The sequence below is a fragment of the Oryzias latipes genome, chromosome 11 (genome assembly GCF_002234675.1).
Source record: "Oryzias latipes chromosome 11, ASM223467v1".
NCBI classification, from domain to species: Eukaryota; Metazoa; Chordata; class Actinopteri; order Beloniformes; family Adrianichthyidae; genus Oryzias; species Oryzias latipes.
Genome location: NC_019869.2, coordinates 17,211,638 through 17,233,551, shown reverse-complemented (window position 1 = coordinate 17,233,551; position 21,914 = coordinate 17,211,638). Strand labels below are relative to the sequence as shown.

At 38.0% G+C, this 21,914-nt stretch overlaps 2 protein-coding genes across 3 annotated transcripts; both read left to right on the top strand.

The window, feature by feature from the left end:
* Nucleotides 1-961: 961 nt before the first annotated feature.
* On the top strand, nt 962-15,607 carry eloa (elongin A). 2 transcript variants are annotated; one of them, XM_020707182.2, is made up of 12 exons: nt 962-1,174; nt 4,300-4,356; nt 5,675-5,787; nt 6,646-7,187; nt 8,156-8,475; nt 9,025-9,133; nt 9,584-9,736; nt 9,928-10,025; nt 10,517-10,697; nt 10,778-10,910; nt 12,836-12,984; nt 13,077-15,607. In XM_020707182.2, exons 1-12 carry the CDS (start codon nt 1,103-1,105, stop codon nt 13,136-13,138), a joined length of 1,989 nt encoding a protein of 662 aa, XP_020562841.1. In that variant the 5' UTR covers nt 962-1,102; the 3' UTR covers nt 13,139-15,607. The 2 variants fall into 2 exon arrangements, with proteins under 2 accessions (XP_020562841.1, XP_020562842.1); XM_020707183.2 differs by having other exon boundaries at nt 1,056-1,174; nt 6,646-7,175.
* A 332-nt stretch (nt 15,608-15,939) lies between these two features.
* Nucleotides 15,940-21,649, top strand: pithd1 (PITH domain containing 1). Its single transcript, XM_004074076.4, has 6 exons — nt 15,940-16,262; nt 16,748-16,791; nt 17,544-17,621; nt 18,121-18,225; nt 19,255-19,363; nt 21,279-21,649. The coding sequence occupies exons 1-6, from the start codon at nt 16,071-16,073 to the stop codon at nt 21,378-21,380; spliced, it is 630 nt and encodes a 209-aa protein (XP_004074124.1). The 5' UTR covers nt 15,940-16,070; the 3' UTR covers nt 21,381-21,649.
* The last annotated feature ends 265 nt before the right edge of the window (nt 21,650-21,914 follow it).

Below are 21,914 nucleotides of genomic sequence, written 5' to 3'. Positions count from 1 at the left end.
CCCCACCTGGGTCTCGAGTAAGGACTCTGGGTTTCAGAGTTAGTTTCTCTTCTGAGTACTGGTCAGATTTTCTTCCACTTGTTACCATTCTCCTTTTACATAGAAAAAACCAGCCTGGCTTCCTGTAAGTATTTAGAATGTGATTTTACAAGATAACTTATTTTGAAGATCTAGTTGATTAAAATAGGATGGAAAAAGAGCATGAGACTATATAATCTATTAAATTATGGCCAAATGATAAAATGTCACCAAATATTTGAGGACATTAATGCAATCAGTTTGACAGTTCACTGGGATTTACCAAGGTTGTGTGACTTTGAGATACCTAAACAAGAAAATGCATACATCTTCTAAATTAAAACTCCAGCGAATGGGGAAAAACGTGCAATGTGTTTTCTTGACCAAAAACATTAATACGCATTTTAATACATGTCATTACAGTGCAATTTCAAAAAACACATCTGGTTTAAGAAGAACCAATTAGCCAAAAGCTGCTTTTCGTTTGCATGTACGTTAATAGTTTGGGATTAATTTCTGGTGTTCTTCTAAATTCTTGATTTTGGTAATATTAAAAAAAACGTGTTATTTTGGGTGTAATTTCACAGAACAGTCTGTTTGATTTAGTTTTTAATGTATTTGTAATTTTAGGGAAGTTTTATATGCATATAAGTAAGTTCTCATAACCAAACCACGTTTGAATGCATTAAAGGATATTTGATTATATTTTAAATACTTGACATTCATGGCAAAAAGGAAGACATTTTTCATGCGTCATTCTCATTTATTTATTTTATGCGTCTTTTGTTTGGAATTTGCTTGTTCCAGCTGTTTTATATGTATGTGTACATGTTCCTAAATATAATTTTGTCAGAAGTGTTCTATAAATATGTAAATATGAAGGGTAATTTATTACAAGAAATTATTGGCCACTAAAACTAAAACAAAACACATATATACTTCTTATTGAACTATATATGTGCCCCCTAAGAGGCATTTCTATTTACATTTTATTTTGGTAAGAAGCGGAAGTATTCTCGGTTTGTACCTCTGTCCAGTCAGGATCGTTAAACAGTTTCCGGGCGACAGGGTACCAGCTGTAAACATGGCGGAAGACCTGCGAGAAACAGTGGAGAGACTTCAGTCCCGGATTCTGGACAATCCGGAGCCTCGTAAGGTAACGAGTCATCCGATTGAAACGGACAGATGTGTTATTTTTCAACGATCCTCTGTCAAAACGTGATCAAATCCGCCAATTTCACAAATCCGGGACACGGGAAGCTCACTGATAGTCGCAATGGTTTTTTAAATGCTGTGTTCACGGCCCCTAGTCTGACTCGGTCCTTAAAGGAGCTTTCAGTTGACTCATACATGAAGAGTGCCCCCCCCCCAAAAAAAAAAGACATAATGGCGCAGATTAGGTACCAAGATTTAGCCATATACCATTCAAGTTCCTAGTTTACAATATTTTACACTAGGCCTAATCCATTTTGAACGGTTGTTGCAACTGTCACACTATGAAAAAAAAGAAAAGAAAAAATACTGCTATTTCAACACATTTTAATTTCTTTATAGTTTGAATATTTCTAATATCAAACAAACACGTTCATAATTAAATTCAAGTAATGGGACAACAGCACAAAGCGCATTTATTTACTGTATGTATAAAATATAAATCAGGCCATAAAGGGCTTAATTAGTGATTATTTTCATGATAATTTGCAATGATTAAAAACAACTTGTAAATATTGAAAACTAAAATAATCACAACTGTACATATCATGAATATTACATTGTTTTCCCGTTTTATTTCTAATTTCATAAATATTCAACCTCAAGAAATACAATGTATTGGTCATTTTTTAAGCTCATTGTGTTTAAAGTTTTGTTAAACCTGGAGAAGTTTGAGTAACGGTCATTTCATCTTGAGTTTCGATATTTCCCACGGTCCGCAAAGGCGTTTTTGGAGACGTCACTGTAATTAAGAGGTTGTAACTTCAGATAAACTGCAATCAAAGTTTGATTGGCGTTCCAGAGCGGGGTTCGAGCGCATACTGGGACAACAAATCAAAGCTCTTCGCAGCAGCGATGGCTGCGTGACCGCAAAGACCCGCAGAAATTCGGGGCAAACTGCGGCTCTGTGTGTTGGGGGGTGGGGGGTTGTTAGCCGCTAGCCGCGCAGCTAGCGGACGTCAGTGTAGGAGGGAAGCCGCAGGCCTGTCATGTTTCCCCCGCTGCTGCTCCATGAAGGCGGAGCTCGGCTTCTCCGTGAAACTCCTCGGTTTTCGTTGTTTCGGTTGAAATCAGATGCGCGCGCAAGCGGTGACCATGATCCTGTCTCCCCTTTGTTTACTGCTGATGTGTAACAAAGCGGTCCTGATGTGAGAGGGGGAGGGTTCTATCCTGCAGGTTTCTCCCAAATATCATCACACAGCGTCAAGGCTTGAAGGAAGTTTCTTTTCACTGGAAACAAGTCAAATCTGCAGTTTGAAATCCGTGCATGAATAATGAATTGTATCTTTTTTTTTAAATATTCATCTTATACGAACACTGAAAATTCCATTTAGATATTTTTGTTGTTCTAATGTTTTATTGTAATTCAACTGAAGATGCCCTTAGTCATGTTGTTTGTGTAAATTAAAAATTTAAATCAATTACGTCTCAACTACACTAAACTTCTTAATTGGAGATTTTACATTCAGTTGGATCAACATTATAAGCACAAGCTTCTTTTGACCCTTCAAATTTGCAACCGTTAGGTGGTGGTAAGCAGGAAAAATTATTGCGTTTAGCACCAAAATAGAAGAAGAAGAAACCTCGACAAACCATCATCAAGTTCAGACTCTGAGAAAAATGTCACATGGACATGTCTAAAACTCTTTATATGATTTAAAATATTTATTTGTTTATTTTTCACATAACTCGTGGTTTCAGCTCATACCCACCAATATCATGCAATACATGATTGTTTTCAACTGAGTTTCACCAACTGAAGATCTACAAAACCCAAAGCACCTGCACAGGTTCCCCAGTTGTTAAATTAGTTCAATTTGGTTCAACACGGGAAAGACTTCAGACTTGACAACTAGCCAGAAGACAATTGTTGATCTTCTCCATAGTGTGGGTAAGCCACAAACGTTCATAGCTGAGGAGGATGGGTGCTCGCAGAGCGCTGTGTCCGAGCACATCAACGGAAAGTCAAATGGAAGGGAGGCAAAAGAGATGGCCGTGGGCTTCAGCGGATTATCAAATGATTCAAGAACCTGCAGACATCCAGAAAAAGTGGAATGAGGTGGAGGAACAGCTTCAAAATCCACCACATTCAGACGCGTTTGGGAGATGGCCTACAACTCCTGGGTTCCCCAGGTCAAGCCAATTCTAAGGCTGGACTAATGGAAGAAATGTCTATGGGCTAAAGGAGAATGACATTGACTGTTGGCCAGTATCACTGCCAAAAGTCTACCCAAATGTTCTTGAGGACTTCATGATTCCTGCTGCAGAGGATCTGGATGGAGATGAAGATTTCATCATCAAGGAGGAATCGGTCTCTGCCCAGACTATTTAAGTGTTGAAGACGGACAAATCATGTGGAAAATACTTTTGATTGATTCGAATGCGAGCATAATTTTGTTTTTTTTGTGTGTGTTCTAAATTTGAGAATTGAAGGGTGATTTCTCTATGGTATTGTAAAACTAGTTTTTGTGGGTTCTATGAGCTGGAACCATGATTTATGTAAGAATAAACAAAAACAATTGAAATAAATGAAGTTGTAAAATGTATGTTGTAGTCAGTTTATGTCTTTGTATTTTTGATGCTTCATGACAGGGAAAAAATGAAGAATAGAGAAAAATGAAAAAAACAGTGGGCCCTGAATCTCATGTTCTATGAGAGTATAAGTATTAAGGTATAAGTATAAAGTATAAGTAAAGATCTGAATCAGATATAGTAAGTAAACAATAAAAACGGAATGTCTGGGGTTTCTGAAACCCTGCATCAGTGCTAAGAAAACGGCTCAAACACAACATTCCTGACATGCCTGTTATTTAACATGGATTCTCCATTTTGGTTTTTTGCCCCCATCAGTTTTATCTGGGTGTAAATCTAGTAAATTTGTCACTCCTTAATTCACATTCATGCCTCATGTTAATGACAATAGATGTCTAAAGTATTTTTTTAGAAAGTTTTTTTAAAAAGAAGTGTTTATTCTAAGCAGGGCTGCTGCAACAGGCTGCCCGCTGTAGCCTTGTACTTCACTTAGGCTCTAAAAAACACTTTAAACTCATTATGTTACTTCTTTTCCAGCTCCTGAAGGCTCTCAAAAGACTGGGAGAGCTGCCCATGACTGTGCACATACTGGTGGTAAGGAGGATCATTTCAACTGGCTTAAAAGTGAAAAGAAAATATGCTGACTTATTTGAGATTTAAGCTAAAAGTACAAAAGTGACCTCATTTTTGCATGCACACTACTGCAAACTGTGCTAGCTTCTTTTGTATGTGTTGAAGGACTGGTTACATCTTTAAACAGAACCTAAACATGTTTCCAACTAATCAGATGCTTTAGCTAAATTCTCTGAAGAGACCTGCGTGCTCAGCACCTGAACTCCACTTTGAACTCCTGCAAACCACTAACACACAACAGATTGACATCAACAGACATGCTGTATGTCTTAAAATATAAGGCCATGAAAAGAAGATTTATGGCTAAGTTAAGACTCTTAACTGAACACATTTATCTCCAGAATAAAATATTATTAATGTATTTTCAAATATAAATATCAATAGTTTCACATTATCTTCATTGTGAGACACTTACACCCTCTGAGATCCTCACAAATCCAAAAAAATCTCATTGAATTACTTCATTTTGAAGAAGAAATTTTGGTTTTTACTTCTGCTTCTATTGTGTTTTGTATCAATAATTTTCTTTTTTTGTCCATGTAATAACAAAAAAGTATTAAGCTCACTCTGCAAAAAACCTCTAACCTGCTGGATGTAACACAGTATGTCCTAATAGGGTACCTCTATCCTGAGATAAAATGTCAAATCTTTAGGCAGCACAAGATTAATACTGAAATATTGCACATTTGAACTTTTGAGGTTTTTGCTACGTTAAATATAAACTGTCTCCAAACTGGTCATTCTATCTCAGTGAAACATTTTAAATCAGCTGTAATTTCAGTTTGTAAACTGTGAAAACATCCTTTTTGTTGTCTGTGCTGCTCCAAGCTGTCACAATTGACTGTTTCTTTAAGCAGATCTACCCACGAACAAGGACGTTTGGGGCAAATATCATATTATATTTATTATATTTATGGCCAATTGGGTCTTGGGACAAAGCATAAGCTTTTAACGTCACTTAAACACACCTTGGTGGAACTTTGAAGAGAGTTTCTTGCTTCACCTTTATGTCATCAATTGTGAAAAAAATGTGGATTTATAAAAGAAAGAATCTGATGTCTTTATTAGGACTTATTTTAAACAATAACACAGTTTTTTCTTCAATCTTTATAACTGCTCTAATCATTTGACAATAATTTGTAAGTTGCCTATGTTGTGTTCTCAATAGTCTTTTTTTCATATATTGTCCTATTTTTCCTTCAAAACATGTGCCTGAAAAAAAATATCAGCATTGTCTTTATTAGTGTTTGACTTGCTAAACGTTTTGGTTCATGCACAGGAAACTGGAGTTGGGAAAACTGTGAACTCCTTCAGGAAACATCAAGTTGCTGGAGAGCTGGCCAAAAGCCTCGTGGCCAAATGGAAGAAACTGGTTCCTCAGTCAGCAGACAGGTACGTCCACACACCAGAATAGCATCACGTAATACACTCTTATAAAAATAATGATGACGTCTTCAGGAAATCTGACACTAAGTGGTTCAAGTTTTCTTTTAGTTCAAGAAAGCACAATTTAAATACTGTGTGTCGTCCTATATGTTTAAATTACTTTCCCCTAAAAAGATTAAAAACAAAGCAAAAGGATGTTCAACACATATACGTGGAGTTAGAAAATTTAAACGGAGTAAATTGTCTATTTTTAAATAAAACATTTAACAAAATTAAATGATAAAATAGTCTACAAAAAAATCCAAAAATGTAATGGAAGCCATCATTGACTGAACTAATATCACACGAACTGGAGTGTCCTTGTTTACCTTTTTTGCATTTCAACTTTGAAATAACAAAAAACGTAGTTTTATTGGGAAATGTAATCTGCTGGATGTTTTTTTTTCAAAGAATTTACTGTTTTAACTTATTGATCCACTCAAATTTAGCCTTTCACACTGTTATACAAAGTGCTTGTTGAAAGTACAGATATTCAGTGGTAGTTTTATTTTGAAGTGCTATGCTAAACACAATTTAGTAATGTTTCAGTAGCTCTTTCAAACAGTCATAGGGACCATAAAAGTTGGGATTTCATTTGAGATGCAAATATTCCTCTGACTTATTATGAGTTTGAAAAAAAGTTCAAAAAACTGACACATACAATTTTAAAATTTCAGGATCTTGAATGAGAAACTCTAGCTTTATTCGTACATTATACTTATGGATTTAAAAAATATCCCACACAGGCCGGGTTAGTCTGGCCTTCTGGAAGTCGGGATGACCATGACAACTTTAAGCCTTACCGCCTTTGTCTTCCCTCTTCAGACCCAACAGCCATGGCAAAGAGGCCCCCTGCTCACAAGCTCAAGGCCTCAGGCACCAACGAGAGCCCTCCCCCGAGGAGCAAAGCTACATGGAGGAGGAAGAGGAGGAGCAAGGCTACCACGGCAACTACCACGGCAACTACTCTCCGTCGCCTCCTTATCAAAACCAGTACAGCCCCCCTCAACCAAATGCCTATCAATCAGATGAATATGAGAGTCCAGAGCAGGAACCTGAGCCCAGCCCTCCTCCTCCTCCTCCTCCGCCGCCACTTCGGAAGGAGGTTCGGCACGCCAAACCAAGCAAAGACAAAAACCATCACCACAGCGACCGACACAAGGACAGAGATGAAGAGCGGCGACAGCGGCCCGCTGAGACGAATACTGATCGGGGAGGGGGGGGTGATGGAAAGAAACGCAGCGGAGAGCGAGAGCGACAGGGCAGTCCAGTGGAGAAAGTCGCCAAGCACGGCAGGAAATCCACGACGCACGGCAGCAAAAGGGAGGACAAGAAGAAGAAGGGAGGAGACGATGGTGAGTGCTCAGGTACCAACATCCACCTCTGCAGGAAAAACTAATTAAAAAAGGTCACTGCTGACTTCCAAATGAAAATCATCTCCTTTATGTCATAAATTGTGAATTTTATTTTATTTTTTTAAAAGAAAAATCAGATCAAATACTGCATAAGTCAAATTAAATGTCTCCGTATGTTCAAGGATTTCGACAACACTTTACACTTCTGTTTTCTACTTCTAATAGATCAGATTTTGTTGAAGACTGGCAGTTTTGGCAGCAGAGGCCTTTGGGGCCGATCTGATATGTCTTTTTTAGGACTTATTTTAAAAAAACACAGTCTTTTCTTCAGTCTTTATAACTTTTTTTTGAGAATTATTCTGCTTATTTTTTGCATAACTTTTTTGCACATCCTTCAGGTTCAATGCTTTTTATTATGCATGAATCATTCATATGCATGTGTCTAATATCTGATGATGAAAACCTCTACAGCAACTACAACAGTTTTCTTCCAAAAATAAAAGGGAGAAAAAATATCAAATTTGCTTGAGGGAAAAGAAAATAATCAGTACAGTTGGTCAATAAGTAAATATGTATGTCTTACATTATTGTCCAAAATAACTCGTAGTACTTATCTGGCTTGGATGCTCAGATATTCCAGGTCGAATCCTTTTAGTTCAATCTGATCCAGATGGGCTTGCATGGTTTGAACATGCTGGAAAATATTTACTCAGAAGAAGCCATAAGCAGTGGAGGAGAACCCCCAGGTTTAATGGAACAGAAAAGCACAGAAGTCAAATCCCTCATAGATCTGTGTTGTGACTGAACACACAAACAAATCAAATCGCTAAAAACCTAAAACGAAAAAACCGCAGAGCACAGAATTTTAACCGATTTACAACAAAATTGTTTTTTTTTTACTCAGACATGAGTTACTAACTAAATTTTTACTCGCCATTCCATTTTTTGCACATTCTTCATCATTACTTTTATGTTTCCAGGGCGACCCATGGCACCAAAGGACTCTCTGTCCAAAGAGGAAGAAGAAGAGGAGTTTGAGAAGCACACCATGTCCTTTGAGTCCTTCCTTACATATGATGCGCCGGTCAAGAAGAAGAAGAAACAGCAGCAGTTGCCCTCATCCTCTTCACACAAGCATCCCTCTCACTCGTCCTCTTCCCGCCACTCTCGCACACCTCCTCCACCTGCCGCTTCGTCATCCGGTAAAGAGAGCAAAGCAAACGGCGCCCAGGGCACCAAAAGACCTCGATCCAGCTCAAGCTCATCAGCTGCCGCAAGGACGCCAGAGAAACGCAAGAGGGTGAGAATGCACGGCGTTCACTCTGTCTTTGAGATGTTCCTCTGCAGTTTTTATCAATAATTTTCAATTTATGAACTTTTAAAATTCACTAAGTTTAGGGAAAAGCAGATTCAAATAGTATTGAAATTGTTGGATACCCTGTAAAAAAAGCTGTTGCTCAAAAGATTCATCCCATCAGATGGTTGCAGGCGTGGAAGGTAGATGGAAGGTTCCATCTATTTTTCCATCTTATGCTCCCTAAAATGTAGCCAAGGTGATGGTTAGGGAAAGCTCAACCCCCTGAATGTCTGTAGGTCACTAAATGAACAACCAGAAATGTCTGAACAGATCTTTAAAGCCATTTGGTGCCAAAAGTTTGTTTAAAATCTTGTCTCTGTTTCTTTCTCCTCCGACATTTTTGAACAATATCTTAAAGCTTTTTGTACATTACAAATGTCCAGACTGCTCCACTCCTTGAGCTTCTGTGGAGTTTCTTTCCCATATGTGGTCATTTCTCATATGCAAGATTAAAGCTTTCCTGGCACTGACTGATAAAACTGTTGTGTGTAGGTTGTTGAAGCTCTTCCAACTCTCCCGGAAATCCCTTTGCCGGCAATTCAACCCAATTACAGACCTCTGCCCTCCATCGACACGCCGCTGTCGCCTCAGAGGCGCAAAGGTAAGACGATCCAGAAATATAAACACCGACGCTCCTATGGAAAGATATAATACCAGTGAGAATTGAAGACAGTGATTTGTGTTTTTACACAAACATTAAAGATGGCTGAAAACTCTTTGAAGCAGTGATCAACAAATGTGTTATCTTGGGGACATTAGACTCATTTTTGTGGCTTCAGATGTAAACATCTTTGAAATCTACTTTTGTTTTTCACTGGATTCTGTTCTTAAGACAGCTGGACTTGTAGTTTCCTTTGTCTGTATGCTCTGATGAATAGAGTTGTGTGATAACGTAACCTGACAATCTCCACTTATTCTGTGCTTTAATTCCACTTCAAGTTTAGGTTTGAATAAAGCAAGAGATTCTTTCCAATCTGTCAGGATCAGTGATTCTGCAAGCAGCTCTGCTCAGGATCAAGCTGACTGACTTTCATGCTGTCTTTACTTTCAGTTCCTGTTTGCAACGATGAAGAGGACACAGGCTTCACTGGGAAACGTTTCAACTCCAAGATGGTTGTTTACTCCGGATCCAAATCTGCCTACCTGCCCAAAATGATGACTCTGTATGAGCAGTGCATCCGGGTGCTGCAGAACAACATTGACTGTAAGTTTCGATTTCTTCCAAAAAAATCCCATCAGCAAAGAGGTAGAGCAGTCTCTCATTAGCCCTGAAGGTGGCAGCAGAAAGTTAGTTTTCCAAGGAGCTTTTGAAGTTGAAGTGTTTGACTACCCAGCCACCTGTAACTCGGATGGTCAAAGCAAAGGCAATCATATAGCTGTTTTGTGCTCTTTTAGCCATCGCTGAGGTGGGAGGAGTCCCGTTTGAGATCCTTGAGCCTGTCCTGGAGAGATGTACCCCAGAACAACTGTACCGCATCGAGCTGAGCAATCAGGTGATTCATCAAACCAAACTTGCTACAAAAGACAACTGGCCCGAATGAACTCACAAAGAGGAAAAGGCCAGCTTCAAACCTACATAAAAATAAAGGTTGACTAAGCGCACGCCCTCCTTTCACTTTAAACCTATTTGATTCAGTTTTGCTTTTATTTTCTTTTAAGGATTTATAACCTTTAGTTCTAATTCATTGTTTAAACTTGTGGCTAACTAAACCCAAACAAAGATTCTACCACCGCCATGTTTCACAGAAATAAGAAGTGTCTTTTCTGTAATCGCTGCTAATTTATTTCATAAAAGTTCAATGCATTAATCATGTCAATTGATAAAAGACGGTTTGATTGACAAACTAAATGTGGACAGAAATAATTGTTTGAATTGTTTTTTCCATTCCTTCAGCCCACCATTCACAATACTTTTGGTTGCATTTCTATCAGTGTCCATCCTCCTAATGTTCAATCACTTAGCATCTGTTTTTTAACCTTTCAGTGTTTTACGGAAGATTCAGACGAGCTGTGGAAGCGCCACTGCCAGCGAGACTTTAAGCGCGAGTCTCCTCAGGAGTTCGAGTCATGGAGGGAAATGTACCTGCGGCTGCATGACGAGCGGGAGGAACGGCTGAGGCTGCTCACCCAGAACATCACCTCTGCACACGCCAACAAACCGAAAGGCAGGAGAAGATTTTGAAGACTTTAAAGCTGGTCTCGAAATGGCAGCCATTCTTACAGTCATCCTTCATGTGTTTTGCAGGTCGACAGGTTAAGATGGCGTTTGTAAATTCTGTGGCCAAGCCTCCACGTGACGTTCGGCGCCGACAGGAGAGGTTTGGTACCTCTAGTGGTTTGTCCTCGGCGGCTTCTATTACAGCTGCCTCTCCTATCAAGTGAGTGAATAAAACTATTATTCTGATCTAATCTTTGATAAAAGCTTCAAAACAACTTAATTTTCTTCTTAAAGAATTTGTTGGAATAGAAATGCACTAGTCATAGAAAAAGGCAACAGAAAGGATGCAGCTTAGAGGTTTGATAAAGAGTGAAGGCTTTTAAAGGACAGCATTCAAGCAGCTGTGGAGACTGATACCATGCATCAAAAACTAAACCCTTGTATCATTGAGATAAAGTTTGTTAATATGAGCCTTCTATTTACTTCGCTGCAAAGGGTTCAGTGACACAGAAACAGCCAGCCAGGCTCAGATCATAGCTTCACTTTAGCAGATTTACATCATCAGTGTTTAGAAGTGAATGAACAACTGGCAAAAAGAGATCTAAACTGCAACCAGGATAGGGGATCTGACACAAAGCCCTTGGATTGGATGTAGAGTTTTTTTAAAAACATTTTCCAGTTGAAAAACATTTGTTGGAAAAAAAACAACAGAATAATCGCTCAGAATTCAAGTCTACTCTCCACATGTGTCCATTCTGTATTTACCCGAGGTCTGACTTACTAAAAGTAGTTTTAGTGTTTCACATTTTAGGAAGACTGATTGTAATATGTTCATATGATGGCTTCTGTACGTCTTCAAAGGTCTATTTGCTAATTTAATTGCACATAATTACACTACACTTTACCCTCAATTCTGTTTATTGGGTTTCCTGCTTTTTAATTTTTTTTTGTTATCGTCGTGTTTCTTGTATTTAGGTTTGCCTTATGCCATGTACTGTCTTTTATCATGTTATTTATTTATTTTACTCACTATTGCCCTGTGCACTGTTGCTGTTGGACCACCCACAATTTAACAGCTGCTGGCAATTACAATATTCTAGTCTAGTCTAGTCTAGTCTAGTCTAGTCTAGTCTAGTTAGTCTAGTCTAGTTAGTCTAGTCTAGTCTGATTACCTTATTATTAAAGATAAACTCAAATACGCAACCATTTTATTTGTAAGAGAATTATTTTTCAATTGTTCTTTGAAGACGTTCAGAAGCCATCATATGAACATATTACAATCAGTCTTCCTAAAATGTGTAACACTAACCTGGTTCCGGGTTACACTACTTTACTGATATAGTATTATGTTTTATTCATATGAGTGGCTTTTATAAGTAACATAATCTGCATATATTTCAGATGACTGATCTGCATTTGCCATGTTGATTTCTAAAATAGTTATTTTTGACGTAATACTTAAGTAATTTATCTTTGTCATGTGCTTTATCGATATCTTATGACTTTTAATTCTGTCTGATAAAAACTGGGAACCGGATATTGATAAATCATGTAATAAAATGGTTATAGTATAACGTGGTGGGATTATATAAGTTTGCTTCCTTCCACTCCCTTTCAAGCAATATTTATTAATATGTCTAATTATCCTAAGTTTGATTAGTTACTGTATGAATGTATAACTGATGATTATATTGCTGTTGTGTATTATTTCTACTTAATTGCTTGAAATAAACCATTTCAAATCAAATCAAATCAAAATTGTTGACTCAGACGGGTGAACTTCTAACCAAATGTATTACTTATAATCTGTATTTCCCTGCCTATATGCAATCTAAATAATCACCCACCTAACTTTTGAAAGTTTTTTCTTTTACTTTCATCTATTTTTCTGCTTTTTAAAAAAAAACTGAAACAGATGCTGTTGCCATCAAATGAACCAGAATTGCTTAAAATGAAAAATGTTTAGCTGGTCTTGTCAACAAAAACCAGACTGTACATATTTAAGTCTAAATGCTCCAGGGATGCTATAGGAAGAATTTTACTCCATAAAAAAAACTTCTTTGATTATCTTATTTTTTAAGTTAAAGTTATTTGTACTATTCTTTCACTTCTATTCCCTCTCAAATATTTCTTTTTCTCCTCAAGAATCCGACCAGTTGTTACAGGCGACTCTGGAGAGTCGAGCCGCTCCTCTTCCTCCTCTCTGCTGGCCTCACCTGCGCCTTCATCCCGGCCCTCCGCTCCAAGTGGAGGAGGAGCAGGAGGACTTGGTCGAGAGAAGCCAGCTGTCAAAAGTAAGTTCACAGGCACTTTTTTATCATTAGATTTGCATTAAATCTTTATATGTTTGCATCAATTAAACCTCCATGTTTGATCTGTTCTGCAGAAATCGCCCCTATGATGGCCAAAACCATCAAAGCGTTCAAGAACAGATTCTCCCGCCGGTAATCTGAATGAGCCTGAATGTATTGTATCAATTACAACAGTTTTTAATTGAAGCTACAAACCATTTACAAGGGAACTGCGTTATGGGCTTCAGTGAGGGGTCTATGAGATTTTGAGATCATTCATCAACGAGTGATTGCAGTGTTGTGCTTGTAATCCAAGTTCAAGTCTTCTGAGAGAAGAGTTTTTCTTTTTTCAAAGACATATGGTGAGCAGAAGGGCTTTTGTGAACATCTATCCACAATTCTTCTGTGAAACACAGAGGTGGTGGCATCATTGTTTGGGACTGGAACGCTAACTATCATTGTTAGATTACTGTAGATGGGTAAAAGAAAAATCGCAACGTAGGAGAGCTAAAGACACCTCCTCCTCTGCCCTTAAAGAGAAGCCCAAATTCAAATGTTCAAAAATTTAAATCTTGACTAAAAATTAAATGCTATAGATTCCATAGAAATCCATCCAAGCACATGTTGTAGTCTGATCTCCTGTGGGACAGAAACTGGGTCCAAATCTCTGCTTTCAAGTGCAGTCACACAATCTGTTACAGCATTAAATGCTAATTTTTGCTAAATCTGTGAACAGATGCTCACAAAAGCTCTCCTACTGTCGTGGTTTTTTGTCAAACGACAGCATTTTGTGTTATAAAAGGAAACTCTTTCATTTTGGATTTCCTTGGAAGAACAAGCTTTTGGTGAATATTCACTTACAAGCTCAAAAAGAAAGGCTGATGCACACCTGAGCCCATATCCTGTTTCCCTCCAACACAAACACACAGTTCGCTTTGACCTTCAGAACATAACCTATGAACTCTGCGATGATGAAAAAGATGGTTTACTGTGTTTTTATGTATATTTGGGGAAGGAAATTTTATAAAATTAAATCCTAAATAATGGTCTTAGTGCAAAGAAAAGGAATTTACCATCTCAAAAAAAGACATGCACACACCTATGCTGTTACCTTTGATTGTTTTTAAGTGGACGGTTTTAAAGACATTTTTGTGTTTTTTGACCTTTCTTTCTTGACGTTTTATGAAAAATTTCATTTTTCCAAACCTTTAGCTGCTGCTAGACCTCAGCACAGAGACTAAAAACAAGAATCTACAATGTTGATCGGCTTTAGAAACATCTCCACATAAAAAAAATTACAATTTTATTGTAATGTCAGACTTATCAACACCAAACCAATTCCCATCAAGTATATAATGCAGACAGTTATCCTCTGTCTCCAAGATACAACAAACCATGCAGATTTTTAGTTTCTTTACAAATCGTGTCATATTTCTTTTACAAATAAATTGATGATTACTTTTTAGAAAATATGAAACATCTATGAAACAGCTAAAAAATACACCATTTGTTTTAGTTTTAGTGGCGTCGGCAATCAAAATGTATTAGCAATGAAACATTAAACAGTCTTCTCCTCAAGAATAATTGGGTTTTAAAGAATTTTAAGACAAAGTAAACTGCTAAAAACTGCTGAAATTTTTAGTAAAGAATTTGATTAGAAATGAAATGACTTGTTTTTAGTCTTTGTGCTAAACTGGTGAGTTGAAGGCCTTAGTGTAGCCTTTGTCACAGAAATTAGATATGTATCAACTTTCTAATTTCAACTCTCGCCAAGAAAACTTGCAGAAAGTTTCCAACATCTCAACTTTTCCTCAGAAAAGAAACGAAAATTATAAAAATATATTGTCCTTTTGGGTTCTCCTGTATGACTGAAGGACACAACAGAACTGCCTGTACATTTTTTTCTGTTTTGTCTTAACACCATTGACTGTCAAAGAGAGCACGTGAACCACCCCGAGTTGCCGGAAAAGCCTGCTTTTTAGAAATAAACATGCAGTTCATTTTTAATTTTATATTTTCCTTGGTACATGTTCAATGTGTAGATCTGAAATGAAAGCAGAAACGCACACTGTTGATCATATTTTTATCCTCCTGTGGCATTGGATGATGATGTCCTGCTGTTGAAAGTGTAAAGCCCTGTTTCCGTCTGCTCCTCTGTAATAAACTGCTTGAATAGGGTTGGTGGGTCTGGAAGAAGAGCTAGAGGGACGGTAGATCATAGGACGCCTGCAGCTTCAGACCATCATCATAAGGAGATGTATTTATTTTCAACGAAGGGACCTTGGCACCCCACAGCATGGGCCCCAACAGAAGCTAGATTCAAATTGTAATTTTATTAGATTTTAATAAATGTTAAATGGTCATTTTTGTTAAAACTGACTTTTGCCCTGAAAGATGACTTGTGTTTGTTGTTTTTATTAGCCCATAGAAATGTAGAGCCACACATTTACTTGTAAACAGTTTACGACACTATGAACGTTTGGTAGCAAAACACTCCAGCCAATCAAGTCACACGGTTTTTTGTGTTTTGTTCGTCAATCGAGTAGAGGCGTGGTTATTATGAAGGAAGTCGAGTCGGACTGACATTCCACTTTCAAAAATAAAACTCTGGATTTGGATTACTAAATGACATTGTTCTTTAAAAATCATAACTTTCCACCAAATTTAGTGGAATTGAGTCAAATATTTGAATCATAAATATGTTTAACAAAATCAAAAGTGGAGACATTTTTTTCCCAATATATAAGTATTGTTTCTTTTCAATTGGTAATTTACATTAAATAAGCGTTCATTCTATTTGAGTGAAAAGGATTTTCCCCCTCAACTTTATTGATCAGAATGCAAGTAAAAAAACAAGACAATAAATATAAGAAGAATGCAATGTTTTTGTGTATCATTCTTCCATTGAGGAAATAAAGGGGATGCGTGTTACCTTATTTTGAAAATCCCCTACCGGATATGCAATTGCAACTTCGTTTAAGAACACTAGGGCTCTCAAGAAGCGAAACTTGCTGAAACATTTAATCGGTGCAGTTTTATACTCGTGATCCACGACTTTTTGACACGGAACCCTGCAGTTTATACACAAGATGTCCGGGCACGGACACGGGCATGGGCACGGCTGCAGCTGCGAGCATGAGCACGACCCCGCAGAGAGGGGCCTGGAGTACGGACTGTATCAGCGGATCGACCTGGAGAAGCTGCAGTGCCTGAACGAGAGCAGGGACGGAGACGGGAAGCTGGTGTTCAAACCGTGGGACCAGCGCCGCGAGCGAGAAAAGGTAACGGCCGCGCGGAGGCTCTGCTGCCCCGAGCAGCGAAGTTTCCCGAAGCCTCAGGGCTGCAAACCGACCCAGGTCCAGCCTTGTGCTTTCAGAGCAGCGACACGTGTCACAAAAAGCAAAATATAAACATTATAGACACTAAAATACAAACCAAGACTATTTATCTAATGCAGAATGTGTCGGAAAGTTACAAAACACTAAATTAACTGTGAAGGTCTGTAATTAAGACATCAAATGAATCATAAAATACTCAAATCGTAAAAGGAAGGTAAAACAAAGATTTTCAATTGTATAAAATGTTAAAATTGGGCAAAGTATATAGTTTAAAATAGAATTATCCCACAATTTTTTATTGTGAAATAAAAATATTGAACAAAAACTATTTTCATTTGTTGATGATGCTAAACATAGAAAAATAGATTTATATTGTAAAGTTGGAATTTGAAGGGCAAATAATTGTTTTGAATATGTTTTCCTTTTAGTTTGTGGATAGTGATGCAGACGAGGAGCTGCTGTTCAACATCCCGTAAGTCCTGAAATCCTTTTTATCCCTCATTGCTTTGACTTTCTGACTTTTGTGCTCCTGTGCACCAAAATTTCAAGACAGATCTGAATAATTTTGGGCTTCTGTTTTCTTTAAGAGGTAAATAAAATAAAGCAGCAAATCACAAGTGGAACAGTGTCACTGCAAAGTGAAGAAAACCTCTGGATGATGAAGTGGCACGGGGAAAATATCCCATTTGCTCCTGTTTGATTGATTATTGTTCAGCAAATACAGAAATCTTTGTAAGCAAAGTTTTTCTGTTTATTTTATTGTTCTGATACATGCAAGTTTCGTTTTAACTAAAGTTATTTGTGATTATCTCTGATGTTTTTGCACATCAGCCTGGAAAAATAAGCTATTTCCATCGATGTTGCGCTACTGCACAAACTTGACAGCTGCTTTTGAGTCTTTAAAGGCAACAGTTGAGGAAGATAAGTTTTGATTCCCGCAGTGGTTTCTGACCCAGACCTGCTTTTAGAGCAGGGTGCTAAGAGATCCCAGACAAACGACAGCATTTTAATGCCTTTTGTACGTTTACTCAGTTTTAGGGAATAAGATAACAAGGTTGCATTATTTACTTTTATTTATTTTTTTTGTATGATTAAAATATTTTTCAGAGTTTTTTTATTTTCTTTTTCCATTCAGCCTCTCTTGGTTTCCAATAAGGAAATGCTTTCGGCTTTGATTGAAACTTTTATTTTGACGCAAACTGAAATCCTCTTGTCTTATGTCAGCTTTACCGGCAGTGTGAAGCTGAAAAGCATCATTATATCAGGAGAAGATGACGACACTCATCCAGCTGAGATTAGGCTGTAAGTACCTTTTTTTTTTTATTTTTTTGTTCAAACGTTAAAATAAATCAATTTATTACTTTAGGTTCATCCTCAGTTAGGTTAGAAATGTATTAAATCTGTATATTGTTTTCCATTAATGCCATATCTTCTTCTTATTAAAGCAAAAAACTGAATTATTTAAACAGGAAGTGTGTAGTTTTTATGTTTTTTCTTTTTTCTTTCTGTTCAAAACAGTAGTTTTTACAAGCATCAACTGTTTCTGAATCGTAATTTTTCTGAAAATGACTCTGGGATGAACCTGGATTTGACTGACACTGATTCTGAAATCAAGGAGGTTTCAAATTTTCTGTTTGTAAAATTCTGCTGAACCCAAAATACCTTAACTTTTTAAAGAAATGTTTTAAAGAAATAAGTTCTTGTAAAATATTGACTTGTTTTTTCCAAACAATTATCAGAAGAAAAATAAATCTTCATTTTTGAAGTGTATGTCCTAAACCTTTTATATATTTTTTTCCAGTTTCAAGAACGTTCCTCAGATGTCTTTTGATGACACAGGCAGAGAACCGGAGCAGTCATTCAGGCTCAACAAAGACCCCAATGCAGAGCTGGAGTATCCTACAAAGTAAGAGTACAAACAGTGACACTGCAACAAAAAGCTCTTAATTTGAAAATACATTTGTTCTGTTCCCAGCCAACACAGCATCTGTTTCAGTGTTATGGAACAGAGTTGTAACGAAACTAGAATAAAACTGTTACTTTAACAAAGCTTAACAGCTATGAGGGTTTTTGGGGGGCATACATAGGCATTAAAATTGATGCAGACACTTCTCTCCTGAGTAATTTACACAAAAAGAGAAAAAACATTTGCACTAAACCTAAACATAACTAAAAGAAGGTGAAACTGAGGCAAATAAATCTCACTTTGGACACAAAAACCACTGGAAAATAGAAGGATTAAAGTAAACAGAGGGATCAACTCTAAACTGAAAACAACAGAATGAAAAGGAAAACACTTGGCCACAGAAAAAAATAACATTACATGCAGAAAGTTTGTCTCGGATTGAAAACTCCTTCTAACACGGGATTAAAAACTATGCTGTGATGGAACATGTCATCATCTTTTCATGTGTTTAACAGTCTAAATTTTCCTCTTTACTTTCTCATCTCCCATCTGGGAGCACATGTGACAAACATGTGACCGGAATCATGGGTGGTGCGGCTGGTGTGCATGACCGCCACATTCAAAACCGAGTCCGTATTCAAAGAAATATTGAATAGTTTCATCCGTGCAAAGATTAAAGGAAATTTCCCAAGTGTTTTTTACCAAAACAAGTTATGCATGACATGAGTTAAATTCACACAATTTTACAGCATGTTTATTTTATAAATGATAGCTTAAAGATACTGCAACATCCAAAATTGTTAGCATTTTTGTGCACCTAAAGGCTAAAATACCAACCGGTGATCATGAAAGCATTAACACTTATTTAACTGGACTGTAATCCAGACCTATTTTTTGTTTTTAGTCTTTTTGTCACTTTACTTGACAGTGTTAATTGTTTGCATGAGGGTTTTCACTTTATCATGTACGTTGGGATTCCTGGAGTCTTTTCCTCAATTAGATGTGTCCTTCTTTGTTTTCTGTTTGCAGGATCGCACGTTTTACCAACGTAGAGCACCTTTCCATCCACATCTCCAAAAACTATGGTGCAGACAACACCCGGGTGTACTACATCGGGCTCAGAGGAGAGTTCACAGAGGTCAGTCTGAAGTATCAGGAAACTATCATCAGAAAGGCCTTTTACAGAAGAGAGCAGACCAAATAAACGTATGACATACAAAATAAAAGATGTTTTTAAAGAAAGGGAAACTTGCTGTTTGTGCAAAACTAAACTTAGATGGCCGCACACAGGAACAGGTATTAGATGAAAGGATGGGCTGCCCAAAACCTGTTTGGGCGCCTTAGGCTACGTTCACACTGCAGGCTGAAACGACCCAATTCCGAATTTTTTGCCCCTAAGCGGCCCAATTCCGATCTTTTCATGACAGTCTGAATGACACAGTTCCGATCTTTTCAATTGCGACCCAGGCCCCGTGGGTTTGCCGTCCTGATTCCGAATTGTAGCCGTTCTTTTCAATTGCGACCGCCGTCTGACCGGCCAGGCGACTTGATTCCGAATCGTACGTCATCGACACGCAACAAACGTCATCATTTTGCGTTGAAGTAGGCGGGAACGAGAACGTAAACATCAACCATGGTGGACGATGCTGCTGAGACCAGTCAGTGGAAGGGAACGAGATCCCCGATTGGATTAATAGTTGGGGTAATCGCTCTATTCAGGCCAAACTCCAGGGCTGGGCGGTTTTTGAAAAAATTTCCAGCTAAATGGCAGAGCGTGGTGTTGAACCTTTCCCGCGATAACTTTTTTTTCTTTCTCCCCTTTCCGACGTGCTCAGAAGCGCGGGGGACCCAGGCGATCCCCCTCCTCCTCCCTGTTCTGATCCTTAGATTCTCCAGAACGGGTTAATAAAGAGTCCATAGCATTTATTCTGGGGGAAACCTTCTTTTATTACCGTCCTCCGTAACACACAACATGAATGCGCGCACACACTGCCCCCCCCCCCCCCCCCCTATTCTCTATCGCGGCACGCGCTTGCACACACAAACACGCGGGCGCGCGGGCCCAACACATACACATTCCTCTTCCACTACAGTGGGTACAGACGATCCCGACTCCATTGCCTTCTTAAAATGAGAAGATTGTAATTGTGCTGCTCCTTCGTGAAAATAAATTTAATATTACAAAAAGAGTTCCGCTTTTGACAACACTGTTGTTGACATCCATGTTAACGTTTGCTCGTCAAACAACAAGTGACGTCGTTCACCGTTGAGTATTCTTCTGGCTTCTGCGCATGCGGGTCTCGTTAGGGTCGTGTCACGGTCACACTGGAGATCACAAAAGTTCGGATTTACTTGGAAATGTGAACGGTCTAGCAAACAAATCCGATTTTTTTCAAAAAATCCGAATTGAGCATTAAGCCCTGCAGTGTGAACGTAGCCTTAGTGAAGCAAAGAGTATGTTTGTGATTGTGATCTGTCGTGGGCCCTGTGGAACTCCACATGATAATTGAAGGGTTAAGTATTAAGACACAAAAAGATTAATCTCATTTTATTAATCCACTGTTGAGTATGATAAAGATTTTTCTAGAGTCAAAGATCATCATAATGTCATTTTTAACCTTGTGCAGAGCTGTCACATATATAAACCTCTGTAAAAATATATTTTCTACCACTTTTTCTAAGTTTTTGGACATAGACTAAAGCTTGTTGTGTTGAATCTGTAATTTTTTGGCTCTGAAACATATAAGAAAAATTCAAATGGATATAATTTTTAGATTAAACACATTTTTGATTGTATTTTATTGAAAAAGATCAATGCATTTGCACTGTTTCTAAAATGTGACATATATTTGCAGTACTGAAATGGTTATATGTTGTGTTTTTGACTGTATTTCACAGGAAATATATACAGTAGGATGTATTTAGCTGACATTATCCTGGTTTATCTTAGGGTAACTCGTGTCTACAGCCTGTGGATAAAACCTGCTGTTTTAGCTTTCCTAATTCTGGTTTCATTTAACAATTACAGACTCTCACTTCCTTTCTTTTTTAAGGCTCACAGACATGAAGTGACCATCTGCAACTACGAACTGGCAGCAAACCCTGCCGACCACAAAGTGGACAACGTCGTCCCACAAACCAGCTTTATCTCCTGATGGCTTCTCTGAAACCAGGAGGGAGGAAGGAGAGCTTTTGAGGGAAAGTTCAGTGCAGCGTCCAGATAGCAGCGCTAACCTCCGCTGAGAACGACCTGTGACTGGTGAAGGAGGAGAGGGCTTCCCCATCGGGCACTTACTCTGTTGCCATGGTGGCGCAGCTGGACGGCTTACTGTGGGCAAATTGTTTACCTCTAGGTGCATGAAATGTTTGATTCTCAGAAAAAGCTTGTTACTCAATAAAACACTGAAGGCTGGAATATTAAACAGCAGTGTGACTTTGTTGCCATGCCAACAGCCCACATTCATAACTAGTTAAATGATATTATTTGCAAATTTGATCCATACCTAAACTGAATAAGCTTGATTTGCTGTATGCGAAAATCTGAAGCCTGATCAGATTTTTCAACTTCTAGACTGATTCCTGGCGGCTACTGAGTAATGTTTTCTGTCACCTAATGGATCCCATTGTTCCTGGATATTTATTTGAATAATCTTGTTTGATTCTTTTTTTTTTGTGTCAATCATGTGACT

Excerpts from the sequence above, each read along its gene's own strand:
- eloa (XM_020707182.2), top strand. The coding sequence starts at position 1,103 with ATGGCGGAAGACCTGCGAGAAACAGTGGAGAGACTTCAGTCCCGGATT. Across the intron at positions 5,788-6,645 it reads GTTCCTCAGTCAGCAGACAG|ACCCAACAGCCATGGCAAAG; the intron begins GTACGTCCACAC and ends TTCCCTCTTCAG. Across the intron at positions 8,476-9,024 it reads CGCCAGAGAAACGCAAGAGG|GTTGTTGAAGCTCTTCCAAC; the intron begins GTGAGAATGCAC and ends TGTTGTGTGTAG.
- pithd1 (XM_004074076.4), top strand. The coding sequence starts at position 16,071 with ATGTCCGGGCACGGACACGGGCATGGGCACGGCTGCAGCTGCGAGCAT. Across the intron at positions 16,792-17,543 it reads GAGCTGCTGTTCAACATCCC|CTTTACCGGCAGTGTGAAGC; the intron begins GTAAGTCCTGAA and ends GTCTTATGTCAG. Across the intron at positions 18,226-19,254 it reads GAGCTGGAGTATCCTACAAA|GATCGCACGTTTTACCAACG; the intron begins GTAAGAGTACAA and ends TTCTGTTTGCAG.